Source organism: Saimiri boliviensis, chromosome 17 (assembly GCF_048565385.1).
Source record: "Saimiri boliviensis isolate mSaiBol1 chromosome 17, mSaiBol1.pri, whole genome shotgun sequence".
NCBI lineage: Eukaryota > Metazoa > Chordata > Mammalia > Primates > Cebidae > Saimiri > Saimiri boliviensis.
The window spans coordinates 65408257-65433816 of NC_133465.1; the positions used below are offsets into that span (position 1 = coordinate 65408257).

The window sequence follows — 25560 nt, forward strand, 5'->3', positions numbered from 1 at the left end:
CCCAGCACTTTGGGAGGCCGAGGCGGGTGGATCACGAGGTCAAGAGATCGAGACCATCCTGGTCAACATGGTGAAACCCCGTCTCTACTAAAAAAAAAAAAACACACAAAAAATAAGCTGGGCATGGTGGCGTGTGCCTGTAATCCCAGCTACTCAGGAGGCTGAGGCAGGAGAATAGCTTGAACCCAGGAGGCGGAGGTTGTGGTGAGCCGAGATTGCGCCATTGCACTCCAGCCTGGGTAACAAGAGCGAAACTCCGCCTCAAAAAAAAAAAAAAAAAGATTATTTTGTACATTGGGAGGCCAAGGTGGGTGGATTGCTTGAAGTCAGGAGTTCAAGACCAGCCTGGCCAACATGATGAAACCCCGATTCTATTAAAAAATACAAAGAAGGCGAGGCCCAGTGGCTCAAGCCTGTAATCCCAGCACTTTGGGAGGCCGAGGCAGGTGGATCATGAGATCAAGAGATTGAGACCATCCTGGTCAACATGGTGAAACCCCGTCTCTATTAAAAATACAAAAAATTAGCTGGACATGGTGGCGCATGCCTGTAGTCCCAGCTACTCAGGAGGCTAAGGCAGGAGAACTGCCTGAACCCAGGAGGCGGAGGTTGTGGTGAGCCAAGATCATGCCATTGCACTCCAGCCTGGGTAACAAAAGCAAAACTCCGTCTCAAAAAAAAAAAAAAAAAAAAAAAAAAAATTAGCCAGGCATGGTGGCTCATGCCTGTACTTCTAGCTATTCAGGAGGCTGAGGCAGGAGAATCGCTTGAACCTGAGAGGTGGAGGTTGCAGTGAGCCAGGATCGTGCCACTACCTTCCAGCCTGGGTGACAGAGCCAGACTCCATCTCAAAAAAAAAAAAAAAAAAAAAAAAGTATTATTTTATACAGTATTTTATCTGGTAGCCCAAGATCAGAGTGCCTGGCAGAACAATTATTTCGCCAGTCCTGGGAGGCAGGAGTGGGTGACCCCCTCTGCATGCCCTCACCTCGTGTGGAGGCACCGTGGACATATCGGGAGAGGTGGACATCGGAGCCAACTTGAGTCCAGCCCTGGCTCTGCCACTTACTCAGCAGAGTCCCTTGGAGGGCTGGTGACACATGTCTACACCAGTCATGCTGACTCTCAGGGCTCTGAAGGTGGACAGTTCAGCAGTGGCTCACTGTGCCCGGCTCCCCAGCCTCTGGGTGCCATTCAGGGGAGGCACGGCGGTCCCGCTGTGTCTGGGGTGGTACTGGGACCAGGCTGGAACCTGGGTGACCCTCTGAAGCACTCTCCCTGCCCCAGGACCCATTGGACCCATGAAGAAGGTGCTGGTTGACAATCCTAAGAACCGGATGCTGCTCATCGAGAACCTGCGGGAGTCCCAGCCCTACCGCTACACGGTGAAGGCGCGCAACGGGGCGGGCTGGGGGCCCGAGAGGGAGGCCATCATCAACCTGGCCACCCAGCCCAAGCGGCCCATGTCCAGTGAGTGGTGGGCAGGGAGGTGAGGGGCAGACGGGGTAGGGGGACAGAGGGCAGCAGCCGGAGCCCTGGCTCACTCCCCTGCCCTGCAGTCCCCATCATCCCTGACATCCCCATCGTGGACGCCCAGAGCGGGGAGGACTACGACAGCTTCCTCATGTACAGCGATGACGTTCTACGCTCTCCGTCCGGCAGCCAGAGGCCCAGCGTCTCCGATGACACTGGTGAGTGGGCCTGGGACCCACAAGAAGACAGTGGGAGCCTGGGGTACAGAGTGAGTCCACTGGGTCCAGAGAGAGCAAAGGGGCCAGCAACCAGGGGTCGTGGAGGTTAAGACAGCCTAGGACAAACGCGATGGCGTGCACACCTCTACAACTTGAAGAGACACAGCTTTACCACTTGAAGGTTCACCAGCTGTGCCATGGACGCAGGAACTCAGGCCACCCTCCAGGGGCAGGCCTGGCCCAGGAGCCCTGAGCAGCCTAGTCACCAGCTGTGAGGTCTCCCTTGCCTTACTGACATTATTTTTTTATACAGCCTTTTTATTACCATATAATAATATAGCCGCCTGGCAGGGGTTGGGGAGCCAAGGAGACAAGAACACCCCGCACTGGCTCTGTCCTTCCTCCTTGATTCCCAGCAGTGTGCTGCAGAGCCCTTAGCTGGAGCCCCTGAGTGCTCAGTTTCAGCTCTGGCTCCACTGTGGGACATCAGATGACTCACTTAGCCTCTCGGGGCATCAGTTCTCTGATCTGTATAATGGGATACCAATCACACAGTACCATGAGTGGAAAAGCCTCTTGGGCGCGAATGTCATTTGTATTTTCTCCCGTCCCTGCCTATGCTTCCACACCTGCCCCGCCCCATGAACACATACTGGCCCCACGGAGCTGAGCTTGGGCTTAAGGAGCCGTTTTGAGAGGCTCAGGTGGAGCGCAGCTGGTATGACTCTGGAACCCCAGCTCAGCTGCTTCTAACACTACTTTCGAAGCACTGGGTGGCTTGCAGAACGGTCCCTGGAAGGCAGGCAGGGGCGAGATTCCTCTCTCCATTGTACATACGGGACACTGAGTCTCGGAGAGGTTAAGTAAGGCAAGGGAGACCTCACAACTGTTGACAGAGCCTAGGCCTCCCCCGGGTCTCCTGGCAGGTCCAGGGGTCTCTCCTCTCCTGCTGTGCCAAGGCTACATTCGCTCATCTGGAAAGGCTCCTGCCGTGCAAGGGTCTCACCCGCCGCGGGGCTTCGTGGCATCTGCCCCCGCCCCCATCACTCACCCCGGGATCCCGGGAGCCGGAGACGGGCTCCCTTCGCAGCGTCTCCGGCCTTCCCCTGCCTGGCCCTGCTCGGCCCGGCGCCCCCCGGCGGTGCCAACGCGGCCCTTCGTTGTTCCCAAGGCTGCGGCTGGAAGTTCGAGCCTCTGCTGGGGGAGGAGCTGGACCTGCGTCGCATCACGTGGCGGCTGCCCCCGGAGCTCATCCCGCGCCTGTCGGCCAGCAGCGGGCGCTCCTCCGACGCCGAGGCGCCTTACGGGCCCCCGGATGACGGCGGCGCGGGCGGGAAGGGCGGCAGCCTGCCCCGCGTTGCGACACCGGGGCCCCTCGGAGGTGACAGGGTTCACCCGCCACGCCCTGGTCCGCGCCCACCCAAACTCACTAGCGCCGGAGGGTCTGGGGGTCTGGGGTGGGCGTCTGTGCTGCCCCGGGTGTTTCAGCCAGCCTGGGGCCTTGGCCACTGGGGGCACAGCAGCTCAGAGGCAGGGCCCAGTGCCAGGGGGCGCCCGAGGCAGATGCTTGGGCTCTTATGGTGCCTGCCTGCCCAGGGGGTGCAAATTCAGAAGTCTGTCCAGGGAGCCGACCCTGGCACCCAAGTAGACCCCTCAGGGTCCTCAAAGGACAGGAGGGGAGCCTTCAGGACCTCCCCAAGGCAGGGCTGACTGCGGGGGCAGCAAATCCCCTGCCACCGCCGGGGTCTGCTGTGCTCACACCCATATAGTGGCCACCAGAGGACACGGGCTGTGGAAGCCCGGGTGGCCCTTGGGCTCCTCCAGGGACATAGGGCCTCTGTCCCTAGTGGTTTGAGGGAAACTGGTTGTATTTAAGGAAAAGCCACCCAGAGGGTGACCAGAAATGTCCAGGGCCCAGCCTGCCCCGCAGGGCCCGTGTCCACTAGGCCTGAGCAAGTGACCCCGCTCTCTGCCCACAGAGCACCTGATGAATGGCCGGATGGACTTTGCCTTCCCGGGCAGCGCCAACTCCCTGCATAGGATGACCACATCCAGTGCTGCCTATGGCACCCACCTGAGCCCACACCTGCCCCACCGCATGCTAAGCACGTCCTCCACCCTCACACGGGACTACCACTCACTGACCCGCTCGGAACACTCACACTCGGCCACACTGCCCAGAGACTACTCCACTCTCACCTCCATCTCCTCCCATGGTGAGTGACCTCAGCCAACCCTGCCTCTCCCACTAATCCTTCTCTTCCAGCTCCTGGAGCCTCGGGCTTGGGCCTGCTGTCCCCACGGCCAATCCTCCAACACACACACACACACACAAACACTCACGCATGCATGCACATGCACACACATCTATGCTGACATGCACACACATGCAGGCACACACAGGCATGCATGCACACACAGGCACACATACATGCACACACAGGCACACATGCATGCACACTCCCTGCTCCTCTCACTCTTGTTTTGTCCCACCCTAGGCCTCCCTCCCATCTGGGAATACGGGAGGAGCAGGCTTCCGCTGTCCTGGGCCCTTGGGTCCCGGAGTCGGGCTCAGATGAAAGGGTTACCCTCTTCCAGGGGCCCACGAGACTCTATAATCCTGGCTGGGAAGCCCGCAGCGCCCTCCTGGGGCCCAGGTAGTAGAGGGGTGGCCATCCTGTCTCCACCGCTGTCCTGCTCCATCTGCCATCCAGCCACCATAGCAGTCGCCAGCTATGCCCACCGCTTCCCCTCCATTCCATCCACAGGACCCCAGCCTGCCCACAGGCGCTAACCACCTGCCCCACCATCGGTGCTGACGCCTAACACTGCCTCTGCCCTTCCAGGGGGCGGGGCTGGGGCTGGGGCTGGGGCAGGCTAGGGGAGGCTAGGGGCCAGGCCAGCTGAGGTGAGGGGTGTCGCTGGCAGACACACAGGGCTCATGCTCTCTTAGCACAGACGAGGGCTCATACCCTCCTGGAGGACGTGCAGGAGGTGCTGGGCAGCCTGGACAGGGTGTTGCAGGGTGAGTGAGTTGTCCAGCCAGCGGTCAGTGTAGACATGCCAGCTGCGGGAGGGAGGGCGGGGACAGCACTGTGACTCCCACTGAGACCCCAGCCTCTGCATCTCTGGCTGACTGTGGCCTCCTGTCCCCAGATGCTCGCCCGACTGCTGGTGTGCCCGACACACCAACCCGCCTGGTCTTCTCTGCCCTGGGGCCCACATCTCTCAGAGTGAGCTGGCAAGAGCCACGGTGTGAGCACGCACTGCAGGGCTACAGCGTGGAGTACCAGCTGCTGAATGGCGGTGAGGCACAGCCCTGCAAGGCCTGGCCCCAGCGTGACACACGGGGCATCCTGGCTGTGTCAGGAACCCACCAAGTCCCCTGAGCTCTAAAAGGCCACATCCAGCCTGAGATGGTCTCACCCCATTCCCCACCCCTCTTCTGAGGTCTCACCCGCCCCCCTGGGCCTCTCTCCTGGTTATTCTCTGCTATGTTTGCGTAACAAGGCCGCTTTGGCCTGAGATGCCTTTGGGTGAATGAGGAAGTACCACTTCCCTGGGCAGGCACATTCAAAGCAGCATAACCAGGATTTTGCCCAAGCATGAGTGGGACTCCAGGCTCTACTCTTATATAGTACACAACTTGAACAACCAGCCATACCATACTGTACCCAACCCGTACCCAAACCACAGCCAGTCCTGGGTGGGTGATAACTAGGTCTCCATGGCAGCTTAGGGAAGAGGGGGATCAGGCCAGGGGTGGGAATAACACTGCACTACTGCCTGCCCCCACATGATCCCCCAGGCGAGGTGCATCGGCTCAACATCCCCAACCCTGCCCAAACTTCGGTGGTGGTGGAAGACCTCCTGCCCAACCACTCCTACGTGTTCCGCGTGCGGGCCCAGAGCCAGGAGGGCTGGGGCCGAGAGCGTGAGGGTGTCATCACCATCGAATCCCAGGTGCACCCGCAGAGCCCACTCTGTCCCCTGCCAGGTGAGTTGCCTCCCCCAGCCCCACACTGCCCCATCATGCCCGCCACCCACCCACACGCTGATGTTCTTCCTCTGCTGCCCCCAGGCTCTGCCTTCACTTTGAGCACCCCCAGTGCCCCAGGCCCGCTGGTGTTCACCGCCTTGAGCCCAGACTCGCTGCAGCTGAGCTGGGAGCGGCCACGGAGGCCCAACGGGGATATTGTCGGCTACCTGGTGACCTGTGAGATGGCCCAAGGAGGAGGTGCTGCCCGCCCCTGGGGACAGGGATGGCCAGGGCAGGGGTAGAGAGGGGCCTGCAGAGGCTGAAGGCATCTTCCCTGCTCAGGGACAGCCACTACATTCCGGGTGGATGGAGACAGCCCCGAGAGCCGGCTGACCGTGCCAGGCCTCAGTGAGAATGTGCCCTACAAGTTCAAAGTGCAGGCCAGGACCACCGAGGGCTTCGGGCCAGAGCGTGAGGGCATCATCACCATCGAGTCCCAGGACGGAGGTGGGCACCTGTCCCTTCCTTCACCCCCAACCCGTCCTCAGGCTGTGGGCTGTGCCTTCTCCTGACACCACCCTCTGACCGGCCGATCTTCCCACCCCAGGCCCCTTCCCACAGCTAGGCAGCCACGTCGGGCTCTTCCAGCACCCACTGCAAGGCGAGTACAGCAGCATCACCACCACCCACACCAGCGCCATGGAGCCCTTCCTAATGGGTAAGCACTGAGGGCCGGGGTCCCGGCTCTGCCGAGACAGGGAATTAGCAGAGGGAGAGGGACAGACCCCAGGCAGGTCAGCCACTGCCACCTCCTCCGCAGACGGGCTGACCCTGGGGGCCCAGCACCTGGAGGCAGGTGGCTCCCTCACCCGCCATGTGACCCAGGAGTTTGTGAGCCGGACGCTGACCACCAGCGGAACCCTCAGCAGCCAGGTGGACCAACAATTCTTCCAGACCTGACCCCACCCCCCACCCCCCCCCCTGCTATGTCCTGGAATCCAGGCCTCCTCCCTGCTCCCCTCCCAGAGCCTCCTCAGCTTCTCCATCCTTGCACCCCTGGGGGCCCGCTCAGCCCACCCGCATGCACAGAGCCGGTGCCAGGTGTCCTCTGGGAGGCATGAGGTGGGCAAGGTCTCTCCTCTTTGCGCCAAAACCTATTTGTAACCAAAGAGCTGGGAGCAGCACAGGGACCCAGCCTTTGTTCTGCACTTAATAAAAGGTTGTGCTACTGCGAGGCCCTGCCTTGCCCTTTCTTCTGCGGCCTGAGGTGCTCCCCTAGGCTAGGGGAGCTGTCCTGACACCCTCCTTCTCTGACACCCAAGCAGACACCCACCTCTAGAGGCAGGCAGGTTCCACGCTGGAGGCACGAGTTTATTGAGCACCCAGATACGGAAGGCGGCACCGGGCACAGAGCTGTGGGACTGGCCTGCAGGCCCTGCACCCCTGCTGTGTGCGGTCCGGGGGACACCTCACAAGGGCAGCACCTTGGCTCCATCGGCCGCTTGAGAGAGGTAGAAGGTGGCGGTCCCACTGTACTGCTCCTGAGAGAGGCGGGCAGGGGGTGAGTGGCAAGGCCCCGGGAAGCCACCGCTCCTGCCCACCCAGGCCCCGGTACCTGCCCACCTGGATGTGCTGCATGGCCTGGGGAGTGGCTGAGGCCTCCAGCAGTGTCACCGTGCAGCCACCGAAGCCACCACCCGTCATGCGGCTACCATAAACCCCAGGCACAGCGAGCGCGGCCTCCACTAGCTGGTCCAGCTCCGGGCAGCTCACCTGGTAGTCGTCTCTGCAGAGAAAATGTCGGAGGGGTGGGCCTGGGCCAGCCTGGGCCCAGCAGGAGTGGGGCGCCCAGAGGGTCTCACCTGAGCGAGCAGTGGCTCTCCACCATGAGGCGGCCAAAGCCTCTGTAGTCCCTGCGCTTCAGGGCAGCTGCTGCCTGGGCCGTGCGCCGAATCTCGCCCACCACGTGCCGGGCCCGCCGGAAGCCCTCCTTGCTCACCAGGTCCCTGGCAGCTGGGGAGGAAAAAGGAGTCAGCAGCCACCCTCCCACTGCCTGGGGCCCCGACGCCTGTGGAGGCTGGCAGGCAGTAATGGCAGTGGCCCTACCAGGGCGCTCAACAGTGAAGGGTGGGAGGCCAAGGGGAGCGGGGCAGCCTGGCTCTCTTGGGCATGGGTCTGAAGAGCCCCCTCATCACAGCACCTCCTCCCCTGACTGTAAAATGGGACACCTTGGTCCTTCAGGGTGCAGTGACAGTGGAAACTCTCTGTTCTCCAAGGTGAGTGCTGCCCTCAAGAGGCTACCACGGAGCAGGAGGAGAAGAAATTCCGCTGAGCCACATGGAGCCTTGAGGGCTAGGGCTCCAGAGAGGGGGCAGAGCAGCCAGGGACCAGCAGCCTGTCCCATCTGGCTGGAGCTGAGGCTGGAGGGGCACCTAGGGCAGTACGGGTACTGACTTGGTACCGTGCCCGGCCAAACACGCAGGTTTAAGGGGGAAGGTAGTTAGGGCAGGTGACATGGCGGGATGGAGGGGCAAGTAGATTCAAAGGACTAAGAAAGGGGTGTGGTGGCTCACACCTGTAATCCCAGCACTTTGGGAGGCTGAGGCAGTCGGATCACTTGAGGTCAGGAGCTTGAGACCAGCCTGGCCAACATGGGGAAACCCCGTCTCTACTAAAAATACAAAAATTAGCCGGGCATAGTGGCAGGTGCCTGTAATCCCAGCTACTCGGGAGGGAGGCTGAGGCAGGAGAATTGCTTGAACCTGGGAGGCGGGGGTTGCAGTGAGCAGAGATCATGCCACTGCCCTCCAGCCTGGGCAATAGGGACTCCCTCTCAGAGGAAACAAAGAAAAATGAAATGAATGGAAATGAGATAGTGGGCGGTGTTTTAGGAGGGAAGAAAATTGAGCTTGTCTTGGAGGCTGAGGGAAGGAGCCAGGCAGGGGACAGAAGGAGAGGGACTGGGGCACCTAGGGCAGGACTCTGGAGGAGGCGGGGTGAGCTGCTCCTAGGCAGGAGACCTGGAGGAGGGGCAGCAAGGACAGGCTGGGGTGGGGAGGAGGAACCGACTTGTTCCAGTGTGAAAACCTTGGCCAAGGTCATCTGCACAGAGCAGGCAGGGCAGGTCTGAGTACTGCTCTGGAGAACGTGACAGTTCACAAAGGAGAAGGACAGGGCGGTCCCTCAGAGTGGTCTAGTGTCCCGGAGATGGGCACACCTACACTGCCAGGAAGGGGCAACTGAGTGTGGGCAGCACAGCCAGGCAGTCAAGAGCGTGAGGCCTGGAGCTAATTGGTCCAGATAGGGTTCAGATCCCAGCACTGCCTCTCACTGTAGATTCCCCCATCAAAAACATAAGAATTATGGTAACAGAATGTGCTTTAGAGTGTTGGGGGAATAAATGAGTTCATATTGATATGACCTTAAAACTGTCCACAGACTACCTTCCTGGTCCAATAATAGCAGAGCCTTAAGGATCTTTTTCTTTTTCTTTTTTAATAAAAAGACAGGGTTTCACCAAGTTGGTCAGGCTGGTCTTGAACTCCCGAACTCAGATGATCCGCCTGCCTTGGCCTCCGAAGTGTGTTTGGATTACAGGCATGAGCCACCTTGCCCGGCCTTTTTTTTTTTTTTTTTTTTTTTTTGGAGACAGGGTCTCACTCTGTGGCCCAGGCTGGAGTGCAGTGGTACAATCACAGCTCACTGCAGCTTCAACCTCCTGGGCTCAAGTGATCCTCCCACCTCAGCCTCTAAGTAGCTGGGACTACAGGCACACACCACCACGCCTGGCTAATTTTTGTATTTTTTTAGAGATGGGGTTTTGCCATGTTGCCCAGGCTGGTCTCAAATTCCTGAGCTCAATGAATCCTCCCACCTCGGCCTCCCAAAGTGCCAGGATTACAGGCACAGGTTTGAGCCACTGCACGCAGCCTAGATTCTGTAATCCTCCTAAGAATCCATTCCTAAGAAAATATTAAGAGAATGCAGATAGGCTGGGCGTGGTGGCTCACACCTATGCCTGTAATCCTGGCACTTTGGGAGGACAAGGCAGGTGGATCACTTGAGGTCAGAAGTCCAAAACCAGCCTGGCCAATATAGTGAAACCTCGTCTGGCCGGGTACAGTAGCTCATGCCTGTAATCCCAGCACTTTGGGAGGCCGAGGTGGGTGGATCACGAGGTCGAGAGATCGAGACCATCCTGGTCAACATGGTGAAACCCTGTCTCTACTAAAAATACAAAAAATCAGCTGGGCATGGTGGCTTGTGCCTGTAATACCAGCTACTCAGGAGGCTGAGGCAGGAGAATTGCCTGAACCCAGGAGGCGGAGGTTGCGGTGAGCCGAGATCACGCCATTGCACTCCAGCCTGGGTAACAAGAGGGAAACTCCGTCTCAAAAAAAAAAAAGAAAAGAAAAAGGAGCAAGTGATGATATATTACATCTACTCAGCTTTGAAAACAGATGCAGAAAAATACTGAAAGAAAATGTGAAAATGTTAACAGTGCTTATCTCTGGGTAGTGGCCTTACAGCTTATTTTCTACTCTGCCCTTTCCACATTTTCCACAATGGAAACATAATTCTCTAATTAGATAAGACCATTGCAGGATTTCAAGCAGTCCTGCTGAGGCTGGAGCCCTGGGTTTGCTTTGCAGTGTTTGGAGGGACTGGACAGAGCATGGCAGAAGGCCCTGGAGATCGGGGTCCCAGGCAGGATCCAGGCCACACTGAGGCGCCAGCCACCTCCAGGACAGAGCGCCCCAGCCAGTTCTCACCCTCCAGCTCTTCCATCTGCACCTCCCGGAGGCTTTCCTTGCCCAGCGCCCGGGCCACTTCCTCACACTGGCGCCGCCGCACATGGTACTCGCTGGAGCCCAGGGAGTGGTGGACGTTGGAGTTGGTGATGAGCACGTCCAGCTTGGGGTCTGAGAGTGGCACAAGGCTTGTCTCCAAGGACCTGGGGTGGAGTTACAGTGGGGGAGATGACGAGGCCAAGCATGTGCTTGCTGCACCAGGCAGTGGGCGCACTCTACCCAGGACCTCCCGAGTGCAGGTGGGAAGGGAGAGGGGAGCGAGCCCCACCTGCAGTCAATGAGCAGCGCGTGGCCTCTCTGCCCCATCAGTGAGATGAGCTGGTCCATGATGCCGCAGGGCACCCCTGCGAAGCTGTGCTCGGCCCGCTGACACACCTGGGCACGGGCAGCCACTGTGCCTGAGTCTGCCGAACAGAGTGAGGTGGGAAGGCTAGGGCTGGTGGGAGCAGCAGTGGCTCCGATGACACTCCAGAGAGATTCCCCACCACCCACTCCGTAAACCATAGTAGAAACCACCTGGAGACCTCAGGAAAGGAGGACTGGGTCAGGGCCGGGGCCTAGGTGGTACCTGGACAGAGCTGCTGCAGAAAGGTGTACATGGCCACTTCCAAGGATGCTGAGCTGGAGAGGCCACCCCCCAGGGGCACTGAGCTGACCAGCACTGCACTGAAGCCAGGGAGGGGGCCAGCTGCAGGGGAAAGAATGGGTGATGGTTAAGAGGGGCTGCCTTTGAGGATGGGCATAGCAAGGGCATGTGCCCTGGTGGGAAGGGTAGCAACGGCCTGGCAACTGTTTCTAGGGCGTGTGTCTCAGTTGTCAAAGAGGGCACCAACCTGCTGGGCCAAGAGACCCACTGCCCTCCATTTTCCCACCCTCTGAGGTTGCTGGGACAGTTCTGTCTTCCTGGTTGAGGGCTCTGGAGGGAAAAAAGGCTGGGGTTTGAATCCTGCCTCCTCCAATCAGGTCATGGAAACCCAGGGTGCCTTCCAGACCCTCTGGGGGGCATCAGTTTCCTCATCCATACAATGGGATCCTCTACTCTGCGAGCCTTCCCCACAGTGTATTGGACAAATGAATGGACTGTGGCTGTGAGGTGGCACTCCTAGTATCAGTGAGAACCTGGCTCAGTCCTGGGCCCCATACCTGGGTAGTACTGAATCACTCCCTTGACATAGTTGGCCCACTGAGGGGTCCCAGGCTCCAGAGAGCGCTGGGCTGTGGGCAGCGGAAACTGCAGCCGCTGGGGCTCATCAGCATCCGCAGAAGTGGTAAGGAGAGACACCAGCCCATCCTCGCGGGCGCTGCCCACCAGCACGGTCACGAGCTCCAGGGCCTGGCAGGAGAGACGAGGAGTAGGTGAGGCTTCCACCGGCTGATGGGGTAAGCCTCTCCAATGACACCACCTCCAGCTGAAGTGATGCCTCCACAGTCATCAGGCTTTTTTTTTTTTTTTTTTTTGAAACAGTTTCGTTCTGTGGCCCAGGCTTGAGTGCAATGGGACAATCTTGGCTCACTGCAACCTCCACCTCCCGGGTTCAAGTGATTCTCCTGCCTCAGACTCCCGAGTAGCTGGGATTACAGGTGCTCGCCACCAGGCCCAGCTGATTTTTTGTATTTTTAGTAGAGATAGGGTTTCACCATGTTGGCCAGGCTGGCCTTGAACGCCTGACCTCAGGTGATCTGCCCGCTTCGGCCTCCCAAACTGCTGGGATTACAGGCGTGAGCCACCATGCCCAGCCACTCATCAGGTTCTGAACCTCTAGGTTCAGCTTTGCAGGGAGGAGCCTGAGGGCCGGCCGGCCTTGGGGGCTTGGGCCCTGCCCGCCTGGGTCTTCGGGGGCGGGACGGCTGCAGCTGGAGCACAGACCTGGACTCTGCCCTGAGCTGTGGGGCAAGGGTGAAGAGCTAGCCCAAAGGGAAAACAGATCACAGGAGCTCCAAAGCCTTTCCATTTTGGAGCGGCCCCGGACACTCTGTATCCGTGCATTTCCCAAGCTGCAGATGGGCGGAAAGCGCCCCACGCTGAAAGCCGGGAGTCCTCACCCCTTCGCAGACCCGCCAAGAACCTGCTGTGTGACCTCCAGCAGTTCTATGGGCCTCAGTTTCCTCCTCTGTAAATTGAATGGGCCGGGCCAGAAGGCTACGTTCGCCCAGGTCTGAGGTTGAGGTCCTACGGTGGCCAGAGGCGTGGAGTGTCCCCTTCTGCGTGGCACACAGGGCCTCACGGTTTAAAAGGAACACGCTCCCAGGTTGAAGCCGAGGAGCCGCAGCCCCCAGAGGGCAGGCTTGAGCGAAGAGGCGGTTGCGCACCCTCTCCCGGCCACTTCCTCGCTTCCTCCCTTCCAACGTGGGGAACAGCCCGTCCCGGGAGCTCTTCCGTGCACCGGTGCCCCGGGCGCGGCTGCCCGCCCCACATCCCACGAGGGAAGAACGCAGCCCCCGCGCCCCCGAGATCCGCCTTCCTCGGAGGCCGGGACAGGCGGCGGTGGGCTGGGGGCTCCCCGCGCAGCCCCTCACCATAGGCAGCACTAGGCCCTGGTTGTAGTCCGTGTGCTCGCCGATGAGGTTGACGCGGCCCGGCGCCGACACGGCCAGCTCAGGCTCGGCCCCGAACTCCTCCCGGAAGGCTCGCCGGGCCTCGGCCAGCAGCTCTGCGACCTGGGGCTGTCTCAAAGCAGCCATGATACGCTTCCGCAGCTCGGAACCGCTGCTCCGGCAAAGCCCCGTCGGCGCGGGATGCTCGGTCGGAGCCAGGCGCCGGGGTGCGCACATTCCCGCCCGCCCCGCGCCGCGCCCCGCCCGGACGCTCCGCCCCCAGACCTCCGCCGGCCCCGCCCTCGCCCGCAACTCCCGTAGGAATCCAGCTGCCTGGTGGCGGGTGGCAGGGTCCGATGGCGCCGGGTGGGATACAGCGCCCCCTATGATGTCCTTCTCTCTGGACTTGGGGGGGAAACCAGTGGGTACTCACTAGAGTGAGAATAGCCCTGAGTGGCACTTGGCATGACCGGGATTTCTGAGCTGCCCTTCCTTGGTCCTGGTGACTTTTCTATGCGCCCCACTACTCACCACCACCCACACAGCCAGAGTAATGGAGCTGGCACCAGGCTGACCTGGGTTTCCCAAAGGGATCTCCTAGGTCCTCAGGGCCAGCAGCTGTGAGAGGTCATCAGCCTCTGATCACCAGTCTCCAAGAGGGTGGCTTGGCACTCACTCTAGAGATAAAGACAGACAAGTTTGGTGGTGACCAGGGAGTCAATTTTACAGGCTCTTTTTCTAGGTAACAAGCAACAGCTCCTAGCAGTGGAGAGCTAGCCTACAGTGGCAGGGCCAGCAGTGGGCCCAGCCCCTCCCTTAAGGATCTGCCACAGCTGTCCAGGTAGGTTGTGCTATTGGCCCCAGCGGACGCTTCTTCAGCCCAGAAGCCCTTGTTTCAGAGGCGTGGCCTCGTTCGCTCCCGGAGTCAGGCATTCCTCTCTTGCCAGCCTGCATCCTAAACCTGCAGGCCCCAACTGCTGCCCTGATGCCTGTCCACAGCTGCCCACCCTACATGGAAGCTTGAAACTGAAAGACTGAAATGTAAGCACCTTGCTTGGGAGTAGGGGGGAAGCTGTGTGTGTGGGGAGGGGGTTGTGGCCATGGATATAGCCTGGGGCCTGCTCCGGGGTGTGCCCAAAGACTGGGAAACTGCATTCCAAAGGCAATTCTCAAACTCTTAGAAGAAAACATATGGGTATATCTTTGTGAGGTTGGTTAGGCAATTTTTTAACTTTTTTTTTTTTTTTAGAGACAGGGTTTCACCATGTTGGCCAGGATGGTCTCGATCTCTTGACAGCATGATCCACCCGCCTTGGCCTCCCAAAGTGCTAGGATTACAGGCATGAGCCACCACGCCTGGCCAATTTTTTAATTTTATTTTTGAGATGGAGTTTTGCTCTTGTTGTCCAAGCTGTAGTGTAATGGCTCAATCTCAGCTCACTGCAACCTCCGCCTCCCAGGTTCAAACAATTGTCCTGCCTTAACTTCCCAAACAGCTGAGATTACAGGCAATTACAGGCCACCACACCTGGCTAGTTTTTTCTTTTCTTTTTTTTTTTTTTTTTTTGAGACGGAGTTTCGCTCTTGTTACCCAGGCTGGAGTGCAATGGCGCGATCTCGGCTCACCGCAACCTCCGCCTCCTGGGTTCAGGCAATTCTCCTGCCTCAGCCTCCTGAGTAGCTGGAATTACAGGCACGTGCCACCATGCCCAGCTAATTTTTTGCACCTTTAGTAGAGACGGGGTTTCACCATGTTGACCAGGATGGTCTCGATCTCTTGACCTCGTGATCCGCCCGCCTTGGCTTCCCAAAGTGCTGGGATTACAGGCTTGAGCCACCGCGCCCGGCCTTTTTTTTTTTTGTTTTAATAAAGACAGGGTTTCATCATGTTGGTCAGGCTGGTCATGAACTCCTGACTTCAGGTGATCTGCCTGCCTTGGCCTCCAAAGTGCTTGGATTACAGGTGTGAGCCACTACGCCCAGCCAGTTTTTTCTATTTTTAGTAAAAACAGGGTTTCACCATGTTAGCCAGGCTTGTCTCGAACTCCTGACCTTAGGTGATCTGCCTGCCTCAGCCTCCCAAAGTATTCGGATTAGAGGCATGAGCCACCATGCCCGGCCATGTATTTATTTAAGACAGTCTTGCTCTGTCACCCAGGCTGGACTGCAGTGCAATCTCAGCTGACTGCAACCTCTGCCTCCCAGGTTCAAACAATTCTCCTGCCTCAGCCTCCCTAGTAGCTGGGATTACAGGCATCCTCCACCATACCTGGCTAATTTTTGTAAAGGCAGGATTTCACCATGTTGGCCAGGCTGCTCTCGAACTCCTGACCTGAAGTGATTCACCTGTCTCCGCCTCCCAAAGTGCTGGGATACAGGCGTGAGCCACCCCAGCGGGCCAGGCAATGGTTTTTTTTAGATATGACATCAAAAGCACAAGTGACGACAGAAAATAAATTGCACTTCATTCAAAGTGAAATACTTTTCTGCATCAAACAACATAGAGTGAAAAGACAACTCACAGAATGGGAGAAAATACTCATAAATCAGATATCTAGGACCAGGCGCAGTGGCTCACGCCTGTAATCCCAGCACTCTGGGAGGCCGAGGCGGGTGGATCACGAGGTCAAGAGATCGAGACCATCCTGGTGAACATGGTGAAACCCCGTCTCTACTAAAAATACAAAAAATTAGCTGGGCATGGTGGCGCGTGCCTGTAATCCCAGCTACTCAGGAGGCTGAGGCAGGAGAATCTCCTGAACCCAGGAGACAGAGGTTGCGGTGAGCCGAGATCACGCCATTGCACTCCAGCCTGGGTAACAAGAGGGAAACTCTGTGTCAAAAAAAAAAAAAAAGAAATAGAAACAGGTATCTAAGAGACTTGGATTTTGAGACCAACTTGGGCAATGTGGGAAGACCTCACTGCTACAAAAAATAAAAACGAAAAAATTAGCCAGGTTGGGTGGCACACACCTGTGGTATCAGCTACTTAGCATGTAAGACCCTGTGTCCCAAAAAAAAAAAAAAAAAAAAAAAGTTGAGCAAAAGATTTTGAGACATTTTCCCAAAGAATATAAATACAAATCCCCATAAGCACATGAAAAGATACTCAAAGGTCAGATGTCGTGGTTCATGCTTGTGATCCCAGACTCAGGGAGGCCAAGGTGGGCAGATCACTAGAGGTCAGGAGTTCAAGACCAGCCCAGCCTGGCCAACATGGTGAAACCCTGTCTCTATTAAAAACACAAAAATTAGCCAGGTGTGGTGGTACACACATGTAACCCCAGCCACTCGGGAGGCTGAGACCCAAGAATCACTTGAACCCCAGGGTTGGAAGTTGCAGTGAGCTGAGATCGCACCACTGCACCCGAGCCTGGGCGACAGAGCAAGACTGTCTCAGGAAAAAAAAAAAAAAAAAAAGCCGGGCATGGTAGCTCACACCTTAAACCTAGCACTTTGGGAGGTCAAGGTGGGCGGATCACCTAAGGTCAGGAGTTTGAGACCAGCCTGGCCAACATGGTGAAACCCCATCTCTATTAAAAAATATATATATATAATTTAAAAATTAAAAAAATTAAAATGATGTATCTATACAATAGAAATATTAATCCATAAAAAGAAATGAAGCCCGGGCATGGTGGCTCACGCCTGTAATCCCAGCACTTTGGGAGGCTGAGGCAGGCAGATCACAAGATCAGGAGTTGGAGACCAGCCTGGCCAATAGAGTGAAACCCTGTCTCTACTAAAAATACAAAAATTAGCCCGGCTTGGTGGCAGGTTCCTGTAGTCCCAGCTACTTGGGAGGCTGAGGCAGGAGAATCACTTGAACCTGGGAGGTGGAGGTTGCAGTAAGCTAAGATCACACCATTGCACTCCAGCCTGAGTGAGAGTGCGAAAAGAATGGATGAACCGTGATCATATTATGGTGAATGAAAGAAGCCAGTCACACAAGACCACCTGTTGTATATCCAGAATTGGCAAATCTATACAGATGGAAAGTTAATTAACGGTTGCTTAGGCCTGAGAGAATGTCAGAGTCTCTCCTGTCACCCAAAGGATAGCAGGTTTCTCTTTGCAGTAAGGAAAATGTTCTAAAATGGACTGTGGTGATGGTTGCACATGTTTGTGAATATCCTAAACTGTTGAATTCTATGTTTTAAATGGGTGAATTATATGCTAGATATATTATATCTCAATAAAGTTGTTAAGAAAACAATGGGGCTGAGATGCAGTGGCTCACGCCTGTAATTCCAACACTGGGAAGCTGAGGTGGGCAAATCACTTGAGCCTAGAGGTTCAACACCAGCCTGGGCAACATAGGGAGGCCTCATCTCTACAAAAAATAAAAATAAAAAATTCAAGCCTGTAATCCCAGCACTTTGAGAGGCCGAGACGGGTGGATCACGAGGTCAAGAGATTGAGACCATTCTGGTCAACATGGTGAAACTCAGTCTCTACTAAAAATACAAAAAATTAGCTGGGCATGGTGGCACGTGCCTGTAATCCCAGCTACTCGGGAGGCTGAGGCCGGAGAATTGCTTGAACCCAGGAGGCGGAGGTTGCGGTGAGCCGAGATCGCGCCATTGTACTCCAGCCTGGGCAACAGAGTAAGATTCTTTCTCAAAAAAAAAAAAAAAAAAAAATCTGGCTGGGCATGCGGTGGCTCACACCTATAATCCTAGCACTTTGGGAGGCCGAGGTGGGTGGATCACCTGAGGTCAGGAGTTCAAGACCAGCCTGACCATCATGGTGAAACCCCATCTTTAAAAAATAAATAAATAAATAAATAATTAGTCAGGGTGGTGGTGTGTGCCTGTAGTCTCAGCTACTTGGGAGGCTGAGGCAGGAGGATCACTTGAGTCCAGAGGTTGAAGATGTAGTGAGTTGAGATCATGCTACTGAACTCCAGCCTAAGCAATTCCAGATTTCACTGAATGACCTGCACCTTTTGAGCACAGTTCAGTAAAGTATTTTTTGGCACAGCCAACATCAAACAAATCATACCATGAGTGGCCCTTGGGCTGGTTGAAATGGAATGGAACTTACAAACCATACCTCCCTACAGGGGCCCATTCAATCAGGGGACAGGTGAGCAAAGCAGCCCCTTCTCTGCACACCTTTTACTCAGCCTTACCTCTGACCGCTATCAGTGCTGAGCCTTAGTCTCCACTCTATTATATGATCTCTGGTAAATAATATCTTTCTTTTTTTTTCTTTCTTTCTTTTTTTTTTTTGAGACAGAGTTTTGCTCTTGTTGCCCAGGCTGGAGTGCAATGGTGTGGTATCTCGGCTCACTGCAACCTCTCCCTCCCAGATTCAAGCAATTCTCCTGCCTCAGCCTTCTGAGTAGCTGGGATTACAGGCATGCGCCACCGTGCCAGGCTGATTTTCTATTTTTAGTAGAGACAAGGTTTCTCCGTGTTGGTCAGGCTGATCTCGAACTCCCAACCTCAGGTGATGTGCCTACCTCAGTCTCTCAAAGTGCTGAGATTACAGGGGTGAGCCACTGCACCCGGCCATGATGTGACCTTTCAGAGCCTCAGTTTATTATATGTCAAATGCAGCTGGAGATTCCTCCCAGGTACTCTGTTATAATAGGAACTGAATGAGATCATCTTTCATAAAGTGCTCAGCCCAGCAGCTGGCACTTCCAAATGTTTGCTGTCCTTATCAGTTGTCCATTAATTCAACAGACATTATTGTACTCTCCTGTATGCAATTGGCCAGAAAGATAAATGCCTCAGGCTCGCACAGTCTGATTGGGAGGCAACAGTCACAAATCTGACTCCCTTGTCTGCGATAAATGCTGAGTAGAGCTTTCTGAGTAAGAAAAGAGAAAGCAGAAGTTCTGACCAGTTAGAAGCCCACGCCCTTATCTTTATTTCCATTGATTCATTTTCATTGACAACGTGACTTTCTTTTTTTTTTTTGAGACAGTCTTGCTCTTTCATCCATGCTGTAGTGCAGTGGCATGATCTCGGCTCACTGCAACTTCTCTCTCCTAGGTTCAGGCGATTCTCCTGCCTCAGCCTCATGAACAGCTGGGACTACAGGCTCGTGCCACTATGCCCAGATAATTGTTTGTATTTTTAGTAGATATAGAGTTTCACCATGTTGGCCAGGCTGGTCTCAAACTCCTGACCTCAGATGATCAGTCTGCCTTGGCCTCCAAAATTGCTGGGATTATAGGCGTGAGCCACCTCGCCTGGCCAATGACATGACCATTTGACCCATCTTCATCCTTTGTGTTGTTTTTCTTTTCTTTTCTTTTCTTTTTTTTAAACAAAGTCTCTCTCTGGCACCAGGCTGGAGTACGATGTTGCAATCTCAGCTCACTGCAACCTCCGCCTCCTGGGCTTAAGCAAGCTCCTGCCTCAGCTTCCGAAGTAGCTGGGAACTACAGGTCTGAGCCACCACGTCTGGCTAATTTTTTTTTTTTTTTTTTTTTTTTTTTTTTTTGTACTTTTAGCAGAGACGGGTTTTTGCTATGTTGGCAAGGCTGGTCTTGAACTCCTGACATCAAATGATCCACCTGTCTCAGCCTCCCAGAGTGTTGGGATTACAGGCATGAGCCACCTCGCCCAGCCTGTTTTAGTTTTTCGTAGAGAACCTCAATTTAGCCTGGGCACAGTGGCTCACGCCTGTAATCCCAGCACTCTCAGAGGCAGAGATGGGCGGATCACCTGGAGTCAAGAGTTTGAGATCAGCCTGGTCAACATGGCGAAACTGCCTCTCTACTAAAAGTACAAAATCAGCCAGGCGTGGTGGTGCACACCTTTAATCCCAGCTATCCCAGCTACTCGGGAGGCTGAGGTAGGAGAATTGCTTTTTAAATTTTATTTATTTTATTTTTTTATTTTTAAAAAAAGGCAGGGTTTCACCATGTTGGTCAGGCTGGTCTTGAACTCCCAACCTCAGGTGATCAGCTTGCCTTGGCCTCCAAAGTGCTTGGATTACAGGCATGAGCCACCACGCCGGGCCAGAAGGAGAATTGTTTGAACCTGGGAGGCAGAGGTTGTAGTGAGAGATCGCGCCATTGCACTCTAGCCTGGGCGACAGAGTGAGACTTTGTCTCAAAATAAATACATTTTTAAAAATAAAAATACAAAAATTAGGCTGGGTGAGGTGGCTCACACTTGTAATCCCAGCACTTTGGGAGGCCAAGGTGGTGGATCACCTGAGGTCAAGAATTTGAGACCAGCCTGACCAACATGGTGAGACCCAATCTTTACTAAAAAATGCAAAAAATAGTTGGGCGTGGTGGCAGGTGCCTATAATCTCAGCCACTTGGGAGGCTGAGGCAGAAGAATCGATTAACCTGGGAGGCAGAGGGTGCGGTGAGCCGAGATGGCACCACTGCACTCCAGCTTGGGCTACAGAGTGAAACTCCATCTCAAAAAAAAAAAAAAATGGGCCTAAGGGGAAGCGGGGAATGTTTGTTTGTTCAAAGTGGACTCTGAACCCTTGATTTTATTTGGGAAATGTATTTACTCTTCTTTGACTCCTGTCTAGTGTGTTACTGAAATTTGTTCAGAGTGAAGTCTACTTTGACCTTTGACCCTCCCCTCATTTCCTGGCCAGATGTCTCAGGACTAACAGGGAGGTGACACTGTAATGGAAACAGCTCACCCCGAGGTCTGTCCTCTGCTCTGCTGGCTGAGAAATTTGCTTGTATTTTGCTCATTATCACATAGGGCTGAGGTGTCTGGATAGAATTCTGGGTTATGGCCGGGCATGGTGGCTCATGACTGTAATCCTAGCACTTTGAGAGGCTGAGGTGGGTGGATTGCCTGAGCTCAGGAGTTCCAGACCAGCCTCGGGAAGCGGGTGAAACCCCGTCTCTACTACAAACACAAAAAATTAGCCAGGTGTGGTGGGGTGTGCCTGTAATCCCAGCTATTTAGGAGGCTGGGACAGGAGAATTGCTTGAACCTGGTAGGTGGAGGTTGCAGTGAGGTGAGATCACGCCATTGCACTCTAGCCTGGCAACAGAGGGAGACTCTGTCTCAAAAACAAACAAACAAACAAATCTGGGTTATATCCACCACAGGAACATACTAGCCAGTAGTGGGAATGCTATGCATGGCAGCCAGGGTGTCTGGTGACCTAGACAGGCCTAGAGGAGTGTGTGTGTGTATGTGTGTGTGTGAGTCAAGGTCTCGCTCTGTCACCCAGGTTGGCGTGCAGTGGCACGATCACAGCCCACTGCAGCCTCCATCTCCTGAGCTGAAGAGATCCTCCCACCTCAGCCTCCCAAGTTGCTGAGATGACAAGGGTAAGCCGCTGCACCAAGTTCTAACAATGTTTGTGCAGGCCGTGGCAAGACCTGACCTACCACTGAGGACAGGCACTCCAAAATGCCTCTTCTCCGCGAGAGTCCATGTCTCTCTCCCACACCAAAGGCAAATCCTCAGCCTTCCTAGCTCAACTTGGCCTTTTTTTTTTTTTTTGGTGTGATCTCTGCTCACCACAACCTCCACCTCCTGGATTCAAGCGATTCTCCTGCCTCATCTGGGAGTATAGGCATGCACCACCGCACCCAGCTAATTTTTTGTAGTTTTTAGTAGAGACGGGGGTTTCTCCATGTTGGTCAGGCTGGTCTCTTAACTCCTGACCTCAAGTGATCTGCCCGCCTTTGCCTCCCAAAGTGCTGGGATTACAGACATGAGCCACGACGCCCAGCTGACAGCTTGGCCTTTCTTCATGTTTCACAGGACCATACACTTGACACAGCCCTGGCTTCTGCGTTGCAGTCACGGCCTGATTCCGGGCCTTAGGTCGACATCTCCCAGTGTTTTCAGAGACTGACACCTTGCTCCCAGCAGATGGCTCACTACCTCACCCATTCTGGGAGATTCTTTTTATCGTTTCCTCTAGAGGGTTAACCTAGTTCCAGATTCGGGCCCTTTGCTCTTCTATAATATTCACAATAACATCGTCTGGAATGTTGATAATAATATTGAGCCCTTAGTGAGCCCAGATCTCAGGGCTGATATCCCATCAGGATTCACCTGTGGGCAGCACTGGTTGTTTACTATCAGTATCTGTTATTTTTTATTTTTTTTATTTTTTGAGATAGAGTCTCGCTCTGTTTCTCAGCCTGGAGTGCAATGGTGCGATCTCGCCTCATCACAGCCTCCACCTCCCAGGTTTAAGCAGTTCTCCTCCTTCAGCCTCCCAAGTAGCTGGGATTACAGGCATTCACCACCACATCTGGCTAATTTGTGTATTTTTAGTAGAGATGGGGTTTTGCCATGCTGGCCAGGCTGGTCTCAAACTCCTGGCCTCAAATGATCCACCCCCTCCTCGGCCTCCCAAAGTCCTGGATTTACAGGCCTAAGTTAAGGAACTCATCTGGATGTGAGAACTGGGTCTTGAACCTGGGTCTGTTCAACCCTGAGCCTATTTTCATTTTTTCTGAGACAGTTTCCCTCTTGTTACCCAGGCTGGAGTTCAATGGCAGGATCTCAGCTCACTGCAACCTCCTCTTCCTGGGTTCAAGCGATTCTCCTTCCTCAGTCTCCCGAATAGCTGGGATAACAGGCGTCTGCCACCACACTGGCTAATTGTTTTTTTCGTATTCACCATGTTGGCCAGGCTGGTCTCGAACTCCTGACCTCAGGTGATCCACCCACCTCAGCCTCCCATAGTGCTGGGATTACAGGAGTGAGCCACCGCGCCTGTCCCCTGAGCCCATTTTCTCAGCCATTACTCTGTCTCCTGGACTGCTGCAGCCTCTGCTCTACTGGCCTTTGCTTATGAAAGTGTCAAGAGCTAAAAAGCTCAGCCTCTTGGTGAGGGACAGGAGGGGCAGCTGTTCTCTCAGACTCAAGTTCCTATGTGAAACACTCCCAGTTTGGAAGCTAGGCCAGGAACCAAAACTTTTGGGAACCAGACTGACTCTTTGCCACCCATGCTGGGAGCAGATCCAGCCAGCTGTGCTTGGGGGCTGCTGGGGGCCATCTGGTTTGGTCAGCAATTACTCCTGGAACTTCTATTATGTGCCAAGCATGACTCCAGGGCCAGGCAACGCTCATTCCCTGCCTTCGGAGCGCCAGGAGCTTCTTCTTCCCCTCCAGCCTCACATGCCCTTGCTCAGAGAATCCAGCTGCAGGTCTTGTCTGTCTTTGGTGCCCCTACTCTGTCCCTGAAGTTCCTGCCCTCTAGGTTGACAATCATCCTGCTGCTGGCCAGGGAGCATGTCCAGGCTTATAAGATGCAGCTGACAGTTCAGGGCCAAGGCTATCTCCTCTTGCACCTCACACTGGCTGGAAAGCTGCTGGCTGGCGCTGGAGCTGCCCAGGCCTCAGGCCGCTGGCAGTGGGCAAGTAAATTGAGACTGCAGGTGCAGAGCTCAGGAGGGAGAGCCCTGTGTGGCCCTAGATGCCTGGGCTGTGGAGCCAAGCCGCTCCTGACCCCTCTGCTTGGCCCCCTGGCTCAGTGCTAGGCAGAGAGAAGCTTATGCGGGGGAAGTGTGGCCAACATAGGAGGTGGCACGTCAGTAGGGATTTAATGGAGCCCAGATTCCACCTCCATGGGGACAGGCACAATCCCCCATACACCCCTCAGTAAAGGCCACCTGCCCTAAGCCTGCAGCCCATCTCCCTCTCCTTCCCAGAGCCCTCTTGTGCCGGGTACTAGCGATGTCTGAGATGAACCTCTCCCTTTCTGCCCACCCTCTGTCCCACTGTGTGTATCCCCAGAACTGCAGCTTCCTAGATGAGTGCTAGCAGCTGCCAGTGAGAAGGCCCCAGACCCTGGCTGCCTCACTTTGTCTCTCCCTCTGCACCCTTTTCTTTCTTTCTTTTTTTTTTTTTTTGAGACGGAGTTTCGCTCTTGTTACCCAGGCTGGAGTGCAATGGCACGATCTCGGCTCACCGCAACCTCCGCCTCCTGGGTTCAGGCAATTCTCCTGCCTCAGCCTCCTGAGTAGCTGGGATTACAGGCACGTGCCACCACGCCCAGCTAATTTTTTGTATTTTTAGTAGAGACGGGGTTTCACCATGTTGACCAGGATGGTCTCGATCTCTCGACCTCGTGATCCACCCGCCTCAGCCTCCCAAAGTGCTGGGATTACAGGCTTGAGCCACCGCGCCCGGCTCTCTGCACCCTTTTCTAGATCACGCATGACCTTACCACCCCTCCAGGAGCTACAGCCTCACTGAAGGACCCCTTCTTGCTTTCCCGGTAGGGGGTGACTGTAGGAGGGGTCATGAGGTAGGAGGCAGGCTGGGCTCGGGAGGAGAGACCTCTGCTCAGAGAAGACGGCTAGGAAGCGCTGCTCCGGTTGGGTGCGGTGGCTTATGCTTGCAATCCCAGCACTTTGGGAGGGCAAGGCAGGCAGATCACCTGAGGTTGGGAGTTTAAGACCAGCCTGACCAACATGGAGAAACCCCCGTCTCTACAAAAATACAAAAAATTAGCGGGATGTGGTGGCATATGCCTATAATCCCAGCTACTCAGGAGGCTGAGACAGGAGAATCGCTTGAACCCGGGAGGCAGAGGTTGCGGTGAGCCGAGATCGCACCAATGCACTCCAGCCTGGGCAACAAGAACGAAACTCCATCTCAAGAAAAAAAAAAAAAGTGCTGCTCTTAGGTGTGCGTGATCTGCAAGACTGGCCCCTGCTGGCCACCAGGGATAGTGCACAGGTGAACACAATAGCACATGCTGGGGTGAATCCCAGAGAAGTCCTGTGACTCTTTGCTTGGAGGGGAGATAGTGTCTGGTGGGATCACTGATAACTAGCTAGGGACTGCTGGGCCATCAGCAGAGGACCACAGGGAGCAGGAGTCCCCGAGGGGAGGACAACATCCTCCAGCCCCTTCTCACAGCACAGCCCCTCACAATGGAGGCCTTGTGCAAGCTCCTCTGTGCATAAACACAGCTGTCCCAGCTGCACCCACCTCGACCTGCAGCCTCTCTCATTCCCCAGACCTGCTGACAAAGGAATCAGGGAGGCAAAAAGCCAGCTACCCAGCCCAAGAAGAGGGCGCTCTACCTGACAGGGGCCTAGCCTTTCTCCCCTTCTTCTAACCTTGCCTTGGAGGAGGAGGCTGGAAGGCCAGCTTTCATGCAGCAGTTGCTGCTCAGAAGCCAGGCCCAGCTTGATAAGAGTGGTACAGGCTGGTGACATCCTGTAACCAGGGCATCTCCCTGAGAATGCCCACAGGGGCAGGCAGGAGCACCATAGGGGTGAGGGAAGGAAGAGGCTGTGAGAGCCCGGGCAAGGTGTAGCCAGCTCAGCCTCAGTGGGACTGATCAGTGCCTGGGGTGGGGCTGACAGAAATGACTAAAACGCTCCCGCCCCAAGAGATGGGGAGAGGATGCCCAGGGTAGGGGGCTCAAGGCTCTCATGCCCAGTGTACCACAGCACCCCCCTTAAAACAACTGCCGAAGAGGTGAAAACTACCCGCCTGGCCCTTCTCTATAGAGGGCTAGACTGGCCATAGGCCTGAGTCTGAATCTGAACACAGGCCAGGGCCATCTTGCAGAAACCACAAGGCAAGCCCTTGTTTCCTGCTGATTGACTTGCAGACAGCTG

The 25560-nt window shown here is 55.4% G+C and overlaps 2 protein-coding genes across 6 annotated transcripts in view; one reads left to right on the top strand and one right to left on the bottom strand.

The window, feature by feature from the left end:
• The window catches only part of ITGB4 (integrin subunit beta 4), a 38909-nt gene extending 32005 nt beyond the window's left edge, over positions 1–6904 (top strand). The window contains exons 31-41 of one of the 4 annotated variants that reach the window (XM_039477020.2): positions 1288–1470; positions 1560–1691; positions 2863–3072; positions 3671–3907; positions 4190–4348; positions 4848–4997; positions 5500–5688; positions 5773–5928; positions 6013–6177; positions 6278–6388; positions 6491–6904. In XM_039477020.2, the coding sequence (XP_039332954.1) occupies positions 1288–1470; positions 1560–1691; positions 2863–3072; positions 3671–3907; positions 4190–4348; positions 4848–4997; positions 5500–5688; positions 5773–5928; positions 6013–6177; positions 6278–6388; positions 6491–6630 (1832 nt within the window). In that variant the 3' untranslated portion in view covers positions 6631–6904. The remainder of the gene's footprint in view (positions 1–1287; positions 1471–1559; positions 1692–2862; positions 3073–3670; positions 3908–4189; positions 4349–4847; positions 4998–5499; positions 5689–5772; positions 5929–6012; positions 6178–6277; positions 6389–6490) is intronic. The other 3 variants (XM_039477021.2, XM_039477022.2, XM_039477023.2) reach the window with 3 other exon arrangements.
• A 112-nt stretch (positions 6905–7016) lies between these two features.
• On the bottom strand, positions 7017–13278 carry GALK1 (galactokinase 1). Of its 2 annotated transcripts, XM_074388982.1 has the most exons (9): positions 12999–13278; positions 11625–11814; positions 11050–11169; positions 10750–10885; positions 10443–10624; positions 8246–8341; positions 7533–7683; positions 7294–7456; positions 7017–7211 (listed from the first exon to the last, which is right to left on the bottom strand). In XM_074388982.1, exons 1-9 carry the CDS (start codon positions 13251–13253, stop codon positions 7140–7142), a joined length of 1365 nt encoding a protein of 454 aa, XP_074245083.1. In that variant the 5' UTR covers positions 13254–13278; the 3' UTR covers positions 7017–7139. The 2 variants fall into 2 exon arrangements, with proteins under 2 accessions (XP_074245083.1, XP_003931775.2); XM_003931726.4 differs by lacking the exon at positions 8246–8341.
• Between the last annotated feature and the right edge of the window lie 12282 nt (positions 13279–25560).

What these genes read in the sequence shown, in the direction of transcription:
- GALK1 (XM_074388982.1), bottom strand. Translation starts at nt 13,253, where the DNA reads ATGTGCGCACCCCGGCGCCTGGCTCCGACCGAGCATCCCGCGCCGACG. An exon ending in AGGGCCTAGTGCTGCCTATG is followed by an intron (nt 11,815 to 12,998) that starts GTGAGGGGCTGC and finishes CTCTCCTGCCAG; the next exon opens with GCCCTGGAGCTCGTGACCGT. An exon ending in TCTGCAGCAGCTCTGTCCAG is followed by an intron (nt 10,886 to 11,049) that starts GTACCACCTAGG and finishes TCTGTTCGGCAG; the next exon opens with ACTCAGGCACAGTGGCTGCC.